General features: G+C 42.8%; 1 protein-coding gene across 8 annotated transcripts in view; it reads left to right on the top strand.

The window, feature by feature from the left end:
- Positions 1–9,191, top strand: part of KCNN3 (potassium calcium-activated channel subfamily N member 3) — a 174,898-nt gene extending 165,707 nt beyond the window's left edge. For 5 of the 8 annotated variants that reach the window (XM_086393021.1, XM_086393019.1, XM_086393025.1 and 2 more), the window contains one exon: positions 551–9,191. In XM_086393021.1, coding sequence (XP_086249147.1) covers positions 551–847 — 297 coding nt within the window. In that variant the 3' untranslated portion in view covers positions 848–9,191. The remainder of the gene's footprint in view (positions 1–550) is intronic. The other 3 variants (XM_086393020.1, XM_086393030.1, XM_086393027.1) reach the window with 1 other exon arrangement.
- The last annotated feature ends 4,750 nt before the right edge of the window (positions 9,192–13,941 follow it).

Raw genomic sequence — 13,941 nt, 5'->3', positions numbered from 1 at the left:
GTAGTTATTATTAACTTCTATTTTGTAAGGAAACCAAGGTTCAGAGTGTTTAAGGGACCTGAGGGAGGGTGCACTGTTAGTGAGCAGCATACATGTACTTGAACCCTGGCCTACCGATGATGAGTCTGTTGCATTGTCCACTCCCTGCCTCAGAGCCCTCTCTTTTTAATCAGTAGGTGTCATTGCTGTATTAGCTGAGAGGTTGGATGCAGTTAGAAACGGAGGACACATTAGGGACTTGTTCTATTTCAGAAGTGCTGCTGCTTTTCCATCCTACCTATTTTCTAATATATTTTTAAAGGTAATATGCATTCTTTTTGTAATAAAACAATAACAACATAAAAATCACTGTGCCAGGAGCCTCCATGTCTTTAAGAAAGTAAACGGCTTCTCCATCCTTGGCCAGAGCAGACACAGCCGATGTGGAAGCTGGTCCCTGGAGAGTGGTCTTTCCATTGTCATCTGGCAGAGCATCTCATTTTTCTCATCACAGATTCCCTGTGATGACCTGTTGTCTTCCCACCTCTCACCTCTCCATCTCCCCAAACAGATGCAGAATGTCATGTATGACTTGATCACAGAACTCAATGATCGGAGCGAAGACCTGGAGAAACAGATTGGCAGCCTGGAGTCTAAGCTGGAGCACCTCACCGCCAGCTTCAATTCCCTGCCCCTGCTCATCGCCGACACTTTGCGCCAGCAGCAGCAGCAGCTCCTGTCTGCCCTCATGGAGGCCCGGGGCGTCAGCGTGGCGGTGGGCACCACCCACACCCCACTCTCCGACAGCCCGATCGGGGTCAGCTCCACCTCCTTCCCGACCCCATACACAAGTTCAAGCAGTTGCTAAATAAAACTCCCCACTCCAGAAGCATTACCCATAGGTCTTAAGATGCAAATCAACTCTCTCCTGGTCACTTTGCCATCAAGGAACATTTCAGACCAGGGATCGTAAAGAAGAGACACCGAGCTAATTAACTAACTCATGTTCATTCAGCGTGCTTGGTTTGATATGCCTTGAAACCAGAAATCTAATCTCTGTTTAGGTGCCTCTACTTGGGAGCAGGAAGAGGAGATGACAGGAAGCGACGCCTCTGGCAGGGCCCTTGCTGCAGAGTTGGTGGAGAACAGAAATCCACGTTCAATCTCAGGTCTTCACGTGGGGAGGGGTGGGGGGTCAGATGCACTGAAGTAGCCAACAGTGAAGCCAGCCTGGAGGTGGGTCCCGCTGGGGGGAGGGTGTGGTATCAGGCTTGGGAGTTGGGTTCCTCACCCCTGGGGTCCTCCAGCCCACTGCTTTCCTTTCCTTTTGTCTAAGGAAGCCCCCAGAGGACAAAAGTAAGAGAGAGCTGTCCACAGCTTGCCAAAATAGATGTTCTTTCCTCCCATCCCTTACACAGTCATAAAATTTAGACTGAAAGAAAATTTGATGAATAAAAAGCCAGACTCTCCATTCAATATTAATACTCATATAAACCCATGTATTTGCAAGCGTGTGCATGCACACACACACACACACACACACACACACATCCCACATTCAACCCAGGTCTTCTCTTGTTTGCACTTGACCCAAGTAAAGAGGGACCTGGTACCTTACTCTGCACACAATAGGCACTCTCTAAATGCACGTTGAGTTGGTCTGAATCTGGATGTGGGTGCTGTCAGTTCAGTGGGTTTGCCAGCGTTGCCACATTCTGAGCCTCACTGAAGACGCAGGTCCCTTCAAATACAAAACAGGGCACACCATGCTTGCTTTGAGACGAATGACAAGCCAAAATTGGCATTCTGGAGAGATAAGCAGCCTTCTAAAAATAACAGCTTCTGCAGAGTTTTTATCTCGTATCCAAACAAGCAGTGTTCCACGGGAGTGCATGATCAGGTGTGTGGATATGAGGGCAGGGGAAGAGGATCTGTGCACGCATGCACACACATGTGTGAATAGGTGCAACTCCAGGACACCTTCATGAATAGAAGTATTGTCTGGGGGTTTGTTCAGTGATGTTTATCCAGTAACAGTTTTCCAGCCCCCGATGTTAAGAGCACAAAGGTGTCAAGGGCCTCACATGAGAGCTTGGAGGAGAAGTGAGGATGAGTGACCCAGGTGGTCCCTTCTATGTGACCTAAAACCACACCAAAGTGGAAGGTTCTGAAGATAAAGGGAGCCCTTAGGGAACACTGTGGGTAAGATAAGGTGCCATAGATTTGTCAGTAGCCTATTCCTATTGTGCCACGTTTATCTCGGTGCAAAAATTATTGTAATACTTCTCCAACTTCAAGAGGCTCCAGAAACATCCAGATCCAGTGTATGACAGGCATTGTGAGGACAGGGCATCCGGATGCAAGATATTTTTCTCATACCATCATGTAACTATACATAATGCTTGTGATGTGAAAACCATCCAACTAGTCATCACATTTCTCATTCCAAGGTCTCTGACTTCTGCTTGTGGGGACTTAAATGATACTGTAGGGAACATTTCATCTGTTTAGGGTAAAATGAAGGATGTCATCTGTGGTGTGGATGATGGTCCTGTGGGGCATCCCAGGACAGCATCACCTTTCTGAGAGCAGAGTCTAGCTGTGTACAGCTCTGGGCCTGGTCTTCTAAGGACAAGAGAATAATCAGACAGCAAAAGGTAGACAACCTAGGAAGGCCACTCTTTCAAGAAGACCTGGTCTCTTGTTAAATTTCTTCTTTTATCTTTTTGTATTGCTATTGCTCTTCCCTCGATGGCCTCACTTTTATCTCAATAACTCCTTTGAGCATTTTCCTTGGTGGTTCTGTATACCATAGATGCCACACTTACTGCTGGCTTTTCTTTTTACTTGTTATTTTTACCTATCGATTATCTAAAAGATCCGTATCCTTTTTTATGTCCCAAGAATGGTGCTCCTGTTTTCAGTGACAGCTGAAAGTGTAAACAGACAGATAAGCAGAAGAAATAACCATGTGTTTTCTTTGTGGCATTAGTTCATTTCACAGGTCAACCTGAGCGTGCCAATTGCGATCATCTAAACTGCAGCCCTCAACTCTTAATTCCTACTCACTCTTCCCATTCCCCAGGTAGCCCCATGATGTGTGTGTGTGTGTGTGCACACGTGCACATGTAGGGATTTAATTTGAATTTCAAACAAATGGCATGCAAGATTCCACCGCTACGCCTCCTGCCAAAAAGTATGTGCAGACTGTCACTGACCCATTGTTGTCCGTGGGTGGCTCTTCTTTAACCCATCACTAATGCTGTTCACTTGGGTAAATCCTAATGACCAAGCTAGCAACACTAGCAAAGAGAGTGTCTGGAGATACTTTCAGCAACAGCAGTCACTGGTATCCTAGAAACACACAGGTGTTTGTAGTGTGACTAGACCTATTGGTAGTGCAATAGCTAAGTAAGGTTTTTCTCCTTGGGAAAAGAGTATTTACTCTTCAAAAAAAGAAAATGATCTAATTCGCATTTTGACCCTCCAGTGGTAAATGGGACGCTGCTCCTCTGCACTATTTCAGCTTTAGGTGGGGAAGTTACCTATTCTCCTGCAAGTACAATCAACCTTTGATGACTTAGGTATTGATTATCCAGGATGTCACCCACCCGTTTCCTTCCTACAGCCCTTCTTTTGGCTAAGTCCACTGAGCCTCAGCATCACAGTCAGATGGGAAAGGGGGCCGGCTGGGTTTTCGTGTTACACCTTCTTGTCCTGTAATTTCAAGTTTGGTGGTAGAGGAGATTTAATTACCTACTCAAGAGTTGGCTATATGAAAAAAAAACAATTAATTATGGTAACCTCACTCCAGTACTGAACTGATTGAGTTCTTCCCCCTTCTGGAAGTCAGACCCAGTGGCCAACCCCTCCTATAATCTTTCTGTTAACTCAATGTCAGATCAAAGTATACTCTGATATTCCCTAAAATATCTAGACACTTGAATTAAAAATATAGAGCCACCCTCTCATTGCTTAAGCCATATTATAGCTTCATGTACTGTAAAGGCAGGGATGTATATGATTACTTAAGACCACTAATCTCAGTGGGATTTCAGGACAGAACATCAGTTGGTAAGTTATACCAGACTAGGGGCTCACCCCTCCTTAGATTGAAGTCCAAATAAAAATCTGCATCATTGGATCAAAGGCCACATATGTGTGATCATCATCAATAAATGATCATAAAGTGTGTATGAACTGCTCTTGCCATCCTCATAATATGTAACTTCATGACATCATATCTCTAGAAAGGTATAATACAATGCAAAAGAGCAAGAGGGGTAAGGCCTTGAATCACCACTAACTTCTGACCTCAGCAAGTACCAGTGGTGTAACAATAATCTCGTAAGTGAGAAGGTATAGAAAATGTATTCACAAGTAAATTCTAAAGTGTGGAGCAAGTGCAAACTGTTGTTGTATATTAAAGGCTGGGAAGAAACAATATTGAAGAAATAATGATTTTAATACATTTAGGGCTTTCCCCTTTGATATTTTATAATTTCTTATAAATAAATCATGATGGAAGAGAATAAATCTAGAGACACAGAATCAGAATAAATAAAAATCTAACACTGGATCCACATCTTTGGCCAATGAATATAACCACCTCAGACCTCAATTTCTCTATACTTAAAATGAAGACAACAATTAATATTCTTAAGTGTGAAGTATTCAATAGATTTTAAAATGGAATCACTATTGTCAACAACACCAGCCCAAACCAACTCTGTCTAGTCCACACTTTGGTGTTGCCTCAGAATGTACTCAGTAGTTACCAAAAAGTAATTCTTACATATTGACCTATGTGAAATTAGCAGGGAGAGAAGCATGGGATTAGCACATAGTCCCAAGACCTCTCTCCTCCTTCAGAGTGCACCTCATCAAACAATGCACCCCAAATTAAGAATCAGTGTTTCATTCCAGAACCCATGATGTTGCTACCATCACAGTACCAAATTGAGATGCTATGAAGTCATTGCACTACCAGTAGGTTACTGCTCTTTTAAAGTTACTGCTTTTAAATCGTAAAATATATCCCCTGTTCTGCAGTCATCCCACTTCCCTAGATGTTGCTTAGAAGCAGATGAAGGCTCGGACGTCATCATTTTGCTGCCCCTATTGACTCTGCACGCATTCAATTTCAGTACCTTAGACAGCTACCTGATGGCTTCCTGGTAGGCGGGAGCAGCCTCTTCCCTTCCCATCCTTCCGCTGCAGTCGGTCGGCTTAATGACACCCTGGACAGCATCCCTTCCTTCTCTACTGCCGCCAAAGTAAACGTTGTGGGAACGGGATCACTGATACCACTCAGAAAGGAATGTTACAGGGATAGCAATATTAAGTGTCTGCCTCTGGTAGTAGAATATAGGTGAGTTGCTCTTCATCCTGAAAGCTTGTGCCAAGCTGCATGAATAGAAATTAACACTAAACTCCTGTCAGACAAGTAATATGTAGATTTTTCCTAAAATAGACTGAAGCTTATTAAAAAGTTCTCAGTGGAATGGTATAGAAATATATACAGATAGATAAAGAAAAAAAAATAACTGTGATCTTTTTCCTTACGCCATTACTGGAAATGCCCAAATATGAACTGGAGTTCCCTCTGAACAAAACCATTATCAAATCGTCAACGTATGACCTCCAAATCTAGGTGCCGAGTGCCCTGCCACAGTTGTTTACACACCTGAGGAACGTGTTCTGGAAGCTGTACTCTTGGGCTTGGACCATGTGTTGAAACAAAACAGACGTTGTGACCAACCAAGCTGATGGAGGAAAAGCACAAAATCCAATACCAACCTATAGTTCAGATCCCAAAGAGATGCTGAATTTATAGCCAAAAAATTTTTTTTGACAAATCAAATGTCAATCTGATCGGAACAGCCAACATCAAAGTTCACAGAAGAAGGACAGGGAATAAACAACATTCTCTAGCTGTATCATATTGTCTCAGTTTTTGAACCTCAGCCAGGACTGATCTACCTTCATCAGACACACTTTTTAATGGCGCAACAACTCAGTATTGGTCCCAGACTCTCCATTCTGCACTGACCAGAAGAGAACAACAAGAGGGAGCAGCAGGATGTCAATGGAGGAAATATATCCATGGCGAACTCAGAGACTGATGTGTTTATATTCAGAATCAGATGAGCTTCAATATGAATTTGCATCTTGCCTCTGTACTGCTTGCTATTTTTTAATGATAGGAGAAAGTATAACAGTTTATTTTAAATATGAAATATATTGCTATATTATAAAATATATTGTAACTTTCAATTAACATTTTGTATCAAATTAGTCTTTAGCAGGTACAGTGTCAACCTGCCCTCCCAACGACTGTTTCTGGGTACACATCACTGTTGGTGACTGCCTGACACCCAGACCAAGAGTCCTCAGCCTCCTGAACTGCCATATTCTAATTCTCTGAGACCTAATAGAGATAAAAGAACGTTATACCCCACTTAGAAGACTAATTCTACCCTAAATTCTTTCAAGCCATTTCAGAAGAGATTTTAAAAGCCATCACTCCTTTAGTAGCTGTGCAAAGCCAGTTTAATTAAAGGGCAGGCTCTTTCTATCTAAATGCAAAGGCCCTGTTACATAAATGATTTATCTCAAACTCAGCCAATCCGTTTTTCCTTTGGCAATGGCAGAATGGGGCATAAGGAAGGGTCTTGTTCTCCTGTGATACAAAAGAGTCAGAATCCTAGGCATTGTAAGTTTCTCTGTGTCAGAGTATAACTGGGATTGGAATTCCATTTCCCTGGGGGCCCAGTGAGAGCCCAGCGGGCAGTTATGCTTTTCCGAGTTGGCTCCTTGAGGGAGCCAGGTTTCCACACATTTAACCACAACATGGAGGACAGCTCGTAAGGGAATGAAGGGAGGAGGCAGGACATGCAAAGAGCTGGGCTTCCTTTTCTGCTAGTTTAGCTGGGAGGAAAGAAAGAGTTTCCATCAAGATGTTTTTCTTTATTGGCAAAACTGTGACAAATTTTCTACTTCAGCAACTACGATATCGATGTCCTTCCTTCTCTGATAGAGCAGTTGAGACACATGTGTAAACTTTCTCACTTCCCTCCTTTGGCCATGGGACTATTTGTAGATGAAAACAGGATGCATTTGGTCATGGAATGAAGGTTTCCTGGAATCAGTGGCCTCCTCCCGAGGAGGACCCTTGCTTGTTGTCACATTGGTAAAATATTGCACAGGTGCACACCAAGTAGCATCAGGATAGATTCTTCAACCGAGCGTATCTCTTCCCTTCACAATCTCTGAAAATTCACACAGATGTACTGAGAGTGCAAAACAGTAGGTTTTCTCCTGGGAGAAAGGCTGGAATCCTCTCACACTTCCATTTTATTTGAGCTTAAATATAGGTAAGGCTGGGGCCTCCGTGATGTTATTCATGCCATCCGGAAGAGGAATATCTAAATGCCCAGCTTCAATCTGCTCATGTGGCTGAGAGCTAACTTGGAGACACTTTTTATTCCGTTTTTATTCATTGAGCCTTTTATTTTGTATTGGAGTAGAGCCGATTAACAATGTGGTGATAGTTTCAGATGGACAGCAAAGGGCCTCGGCCATACATATACATGTATCCCTTCTCCCCCAAACTCGCTCCCATCCAGTTTCCCACATAACATTGAGCGGAGTTCCCTGTGCTATACAGTTTATCCTTGTTAGTTATCCATGTGAAATACAGCCGTGTGTACCTGAGCACACATTGTATTTTTATTGAGCTGAATTCTCTCAGTCTCTATACTGGTCCTCAGTTACATGTTTGGCTGAGCTCCATTAAAGCCATCAGAACTCCTGGGCACCTGTTTTTAGCAAGTTACTCACTTGGTAATGGAAATTAGTTTATTCTCAATTTTATAATTGACTGATGATTGTACTGGTGGTAATTTATTTGTCTCATAATACTTTTCTGCTACTAAATAGAACTGTCTCTTTTGGCTTTTCCTTCTAGCTGTTCTCAGACGAAGACTTCTACGTTTATAGAGAGTGTTCTGATTTTTCTACTCAAAGTTATTATTCCATCTAGAATTAAGAAAACCAATACAAATTCCTGATTTGGGGAAAATGGGACCTTTGGACAGTAATTCAGGCATATAGCTATGTGCTGACAGTTGTTAAGTCAAAGTGTGGTCCACAGATCGGCAGCATTAGCATCACTTGGGAACTTGTTAGCAATGCAGAATCTCGGGCCCCATCCCAGACCTACTTAATCATATTAGGCATTTTAACAAGGTCCCCATGTGGTGTACATATTAATTGTAAGCACTGTCCTGACCACACAGCAATGGTAAATAACATTATTACTATTCAGAAAATCAAACTATTTCTTCCTTGACCCTCATGTATAGAATTCTTTGATGAAGTAAAGGTCCCATATGATGATAAAAACAAATGCACCTTAAAATTCCTCTTGAGGTCAGATAGCTCAAGTGGTATATACAAAGAAGCAGTCTTTTCCCAGTCTTATTTTAAAAATACTCGCTTCCTAGCCTTGAGCCATCTCAAAGCACTTAGCAAAAGCTGGCAGGGCCATCAGAATATCAGGTGGTTCCTCGGGTCAGGTCCCCGGGAAGGCCACCTGGCTCCCTGCTCAGCATAATGCAGAAATAGCTGCATCTGTGTTCCTCCCTTGAGAAACTCAGCATCCCATCAGTGGGAACTCTCCTCCCTAGGGGAAACTAGCAAGAGAAGTTAGTTTAACCATCTAGAAACATTCCTAATCTCTCTTTAAACCAAGTCTCTTATTCGTTACACCAACCAGACACTCTGAGGTAAGCAAGGAAAGGTGTGAACTGTGATATTGGCGCCATGAATTGATATGTACCCAGAAACAGTTATGTTCTGAATTAATGGCTTTAACCTGTTCATTGTAAAAAGTGCCTTGGACTTCAATCTAAAGAGGTCAGTATAAATATATGTGTGTGTGTGTGACATATGTAGGCAAATATTTACATATTTATACATACATAGGTGCACACACATATACCCTGCACATTCATATATAACATATACATACATATATAAGTGCTTCGTAAGATATCATATTGCTATTTGCAGCTCCATTTCTTTTGTCTCGTCCTATGCTTATTTGTTCAGTGAGACCTTTACATAGAGAGGTTCTATCCAGGACATTGATGTATTTTTTTGTTTGTTTTTTACTTTTTATTAAAAAGGTAAAGGATATAAAAAGTCAAGTGCCTGAAGGTTTTGAATGGAACTGTGGTCAACTTTCTCAGGTCGCCAAAAAGGAAACTGAATTTGCTTGCGGGAACCATTTTTCTGTTTCAGTGGCTTTGTTCTCCCTCTGCAGGACTGCCTAAGTAAAAGTGGTTACAGTGATTTTGTAATTTCATTATAATCCATTTTAACAGCAAACCTTTTGTTCACTGTAGTGCCAAGTTCTCTTCACACAGCAGCATCAGAAGGCTCTGATCCTTATGAGCTAGGCATGGTTTTGTTGTCATCTGAAAGACTAAATTGTAGGAGATGGGGTTCAAATACTGCTTGGGTTTCCCAGGTACCTCAGAGGTAAAAATTCTGCCTGCCAACCAAGGCATGGGCTCGATCCCTGGGTCAGGAAGAGCTCCTAGAGAAGGAAATGGTAACCCACTCCAGTATTCTTGCCTGGGAAGTCCCATCGACAGAGGAGCCTGGCGGGCTACAGTCCATGGGTCACAAAAAAGAGTTGGACATGACTTAGAGACTAGCCAAACAAATATTGCTTCTGTTTAGTAGCACTCACAGAAGGACAAGTAGAAATTTCTCTCCCTGAACCAGGTGAGACTCTAAGATGGCCAGCCAAGGGACCCCAGTGAATGTTCTAGAGCTCCTGCTCCCTGCCTTTCTATAATAACACAATCATCTCTATTGATCAGCCTGTCTACCAAAGGTCATCTCGTTCTATGGTGGACAGCTTTTAAGGGACCCGCCTCTCTGGTTAGAAGCTCTCCAGAGTCCCAGGCAGAGTCCCAGGCAGAGTCCCATGGTTCCCATGGCTCTGTTCATGAGCTCAAGGAAACACTTTACTTCTTCACATCAGCTAAGTCTTCTCTCCATTTCCCTGCCCAAGTGGCAATGCCCTCATGACAGCCAGGGCCAGGCCAGAGAGGCAATGCCCACTCACGGTGTCAATCAGAAGAGACACTTTGAAATAGCAGAGGGGCCCAGAAGGACAACCAGTCTCTCCAGCTGTCCCACTACTACGGCCTCATTTGTGGAACGGTCATTAAGAAGGCTTGGCAGGACTTCCCTGGTGGCTCAGTGGTAAAGAATCCGCCTTGTAGTGTGGGGGACGTGGGTTTTATCCCTGGAAGATTCCACTTGCATGTGCTGCAACTCAGACCCGATGCATGCAGTCAAGTTAATTAATTTTTTTAAAAGGCTTGGCAAACCAAGTTCCCCAAATTGAAACCCCCATACCATACTGTTCTCCCCATGAACTCTCCTGTAGTTCTAGATAAAAAAGAAGAAGAAAAAGAAAAACGCAATTTAGGTACTTTCAAAACCAGTATCTAATATTTGAGGGTTTTTTCTCAGTTAAAATATTTTCAAAAAAATCTAGCTATATTTCTGTAGCCATTCATTACTTAAAGCTCTTTCCAAAATCCCTTATTGAAGGAATGCATATACCAACCCAGTGATTACAAAACAACAATACTTCATACTTAAAAACAATAATAACTTTCATCCAAGGACCTCAAATGTCAATAATTCAGTTATCACCCTGTGAGGTAGATGACAAATATTATTCCCATTCTTCAGATGGGAAAATTGAGCTAGAGAAAAGCAAGCAGCAAATAACTTATCAAAGTCAGGAGTTAAGCTGAAAATACAACCTAAGACTTTTCAGCACATTTGGGAAAGAACGGAAATTAATGGCTCAAATTCTATTGCTGGCCACCGTTGTGAAGAAGACCAAGAATATATGTCAACCACATGCCTAGACCCAGGCTTGGAATGTAAATGGTGGGTGGGTTTGGAGGTCTGGGTGGGAGACGATATCTCTTTCTTTGTGCAAAGTGTGAGAGTTGTGCCCCTGAGGGTGAGCTGAGTCTATGGCCTTTGCCACTTCCTCTTGAACTGAAGCTGGAGAGAAGGGGCATTATAAAAATGTTCTGGTAAATGCTGATACGATGGCATTAAATAAAAACAAGAAGGGAACTGACTCAAACAGAAAACCAAAAATGCAAGCGGCTGATTTCCTTTAATTTTATCTTCTTCCTTCCCTATGTCTGCAGTTGTGAAAACAGAAGTTTTTAAAGGAGAAAATCTTAATTTAGGTTGGAAACAGAGCCCCCTGGAAAAAGTTGCCCCTTTTCTTTAATCAAGGTCAGCATTGCCTTAGTGTTGATGGCGGTGCCTGACTCAAGAGATTGGCCCTGCCAAGAAGCGAACATGAGTTTAGTATCTAACCCAGTTTTAACAACGTGGGGGAGAAAGTGAGAACTGTGCCAGAGGTAAGTGACTGTTATCAATGAGGATGCATAGACACATTGATGTGTGATCAAGTACGCTTGCAGCTATGTTCAAATAAAGGATCAGGCAGTTACACAGTACGGTGAGTCCATTTATCTGAGCAGAGGTTCTCAGTCTTGGTTTCACACTAGAAGCACCTCAGAAGCTTTTGAAAACATTCAAGCCAGTGCCCCTGAGACCTGAGATTCAGAAGGCAGAGTCTGGGGTGGTGCCCGGGGAATTTCCCTGAAGCCCCCAGGGGGTCTAAAGGGCTCTCAGAGTTGAAGGCTGATCCAGAGCTTGCTGAAATGAGACCCCCACAGGTGTCCAGCCTGGCCAGTGGCCCCCCGGGGATCACTGCAAGGAGCCCATTGGGGAGGGGGCAGAAAGGGCGAGATTTGTATTAAGATGGGAATTTGCTTGAAGCTCCATTCCTTTCAGCCTGCCCTCGTTTCTTTCCAGTTCTGGACCCATGAACCTGTGCTAATTTGCATTCAACTCAACACATATTGGCAAACAATGCTGCCAGGTTATTATTCGCTCAGTATTTCTCTGCCTGGCTGCTGCAGCCTTCTTCTTTCTCCTGACACACAGTCTGTCTGGGGCATATCTTTCTTTGGCCTTAGGTCTCTACGAGAATTCGGGGAGGGCCATCCCAACATTTTTCATTAGGCAAAAAAGATTAAACTTGAAAATAACACGTTGCCCTTGCTAGCAGATGTCTCACTAAACCTAACACAAAAACAGGGTAACCTGCTGTGTGACATTCATGGATCCTTTCCTAACTATATTTAACCATTAAATAAAATGACTCTTATCTTAAAGAAAACTTGACCCGTTATTACATTATGTATAGCTATGAAAACTGGGGGAAAGGGACCTTAGAACCCCAAAGTGGGCCCAGTTCTCAGAACGGGGCAATCCTGCTAAATACGGGGCCCTCTGAGTAAGACTGCCCCCTGCAGGTAAGACAGAAATACAGCAACCAAGGGAATAGAAAAACTACACAGGCATCCGGGAAATTTGTGTCCTCTCCCTTACCTGACACGGAGGAAATGGAGGGGCAAGAGAAGTGATTGGCTCAAAATCAGAGAACTTCTGCCTAATTGGGCAGAAACTGAACTGGAACGCTGCCACCCCATGTTGAGAATGCCTTCTGTGCCGGTGTGGAAAGCTGAGGCCTGCCCAGAGCCTCACCACATTCTTCCCAGATTCAGCCTCCTAGTCAGTTATCAATTTTGCAAATGTTAGCTAAAAATAAAATGCCCTGCTTCCCCCTACACATACATGTTCACATACACACACATACACACACACCATATTATCAGTCTCTCATTGAAAACAAAGATATGCATACTGTGACTGGCTAAATTAATTCATCATGTATTTCATATTCCAGAGACGTTGATCATTTTCAATGTTATCTGCCTTTAGTTTAGAGAATTTCGAGCTAATACTTGCAAATCTACAAGAACCCCCACTGGTTAGGAGACATTAAGTTAGATTATTAAAATGATGCAATTTTATATCCAGAATCACAGTGGATTATGCTAATGGTGGTCAAGGTTATTAATCTTTATTCCAGTCACTGCTGCAAATAGTACATGAATATTAGCCAAAATTAGCTTAATCCTTTTTTTTTGTAGTGTGAATTTGAAATTTACACTGTTTTTTTCCGGGGACAAGTCACACTTAATAGCATCTCTTAAACTGCAGTCCTGTCCCCTAGAAAACCAAAGGTGGAAAACATGAATGCGATACGTTACTGCTGCCTACAGGCCATTTCCTCTCTGCTTAGGTAAAGCTTCTTTCCAAATCTGTTCCACCTCCTACTTTGCAACACTGGGGTATCACTTAAAAGCCATCAAGTATTTCTCAAGAAAGAATACATACAGCAGTGGGGCACCCACACCCCAGTCACTCATCAAGGGAAATGTCAGGTCTTCTGTAAGAGCCTGTACACCGTGATTCAATTGCCCTTTCTTCTAACACCCTCCTCACCTCCCACCTCTTGGAATGAGAAGGTAGATACATAGCTCTGCCTGAGCACCAGAAATTAGGAATCCTAACAGATTTATACTTAAGATTTCCTAGGGAATTTTTTCCCTCAGGATGACAATGCAATGTTTACTTGACTCAGAAACTCGGGAACCTAAGATCCTGTTTGGTTTTGGTTCAGATGAGAAAATAATCATCTAGTATTGCCTGAACATCCACAAGAGGGGCTGACATCTCCAGTTCTCTTTGAGAAAAGCGTGAAAGAAAGCTACGGAGGACAGTATTCATTACCTCCAGGACATCCATTCCCTCCAATTCTCCAGCCCATGGTACTGGATTTTAATTTGGTGAATACACCCTTCCCTATCTCCACGATGCATTTGGGTAGAAGTAATTCTTTTTCCAGACCCATGGAAGACCAAGGCAGGCTAGGGCAATCAGAGGAACTCATCACCCTCCCCAAAGGATGGGCACATGGCCCAAATTAAGCCA

The sequence above is a fragment of the Bos grunniens genome, chromosome 3, assembly GCF_055505025.1.
Source record: "Bos grunniens cultivar Pamir isolate PY7600 chromosome 3, Bosgru_T2T1.0, whole genome shotgun sequence".
In the NCBI taxonomy this organism is placed as follows: Eukaryota; Metazoa; Chordata; class Mammalia; order Artiodactyla; family Bovidae; genus Bos; species Bos grunniens.
This window is presented reverse-complemented; position numbering and strand designations above follow the sequence as displayed.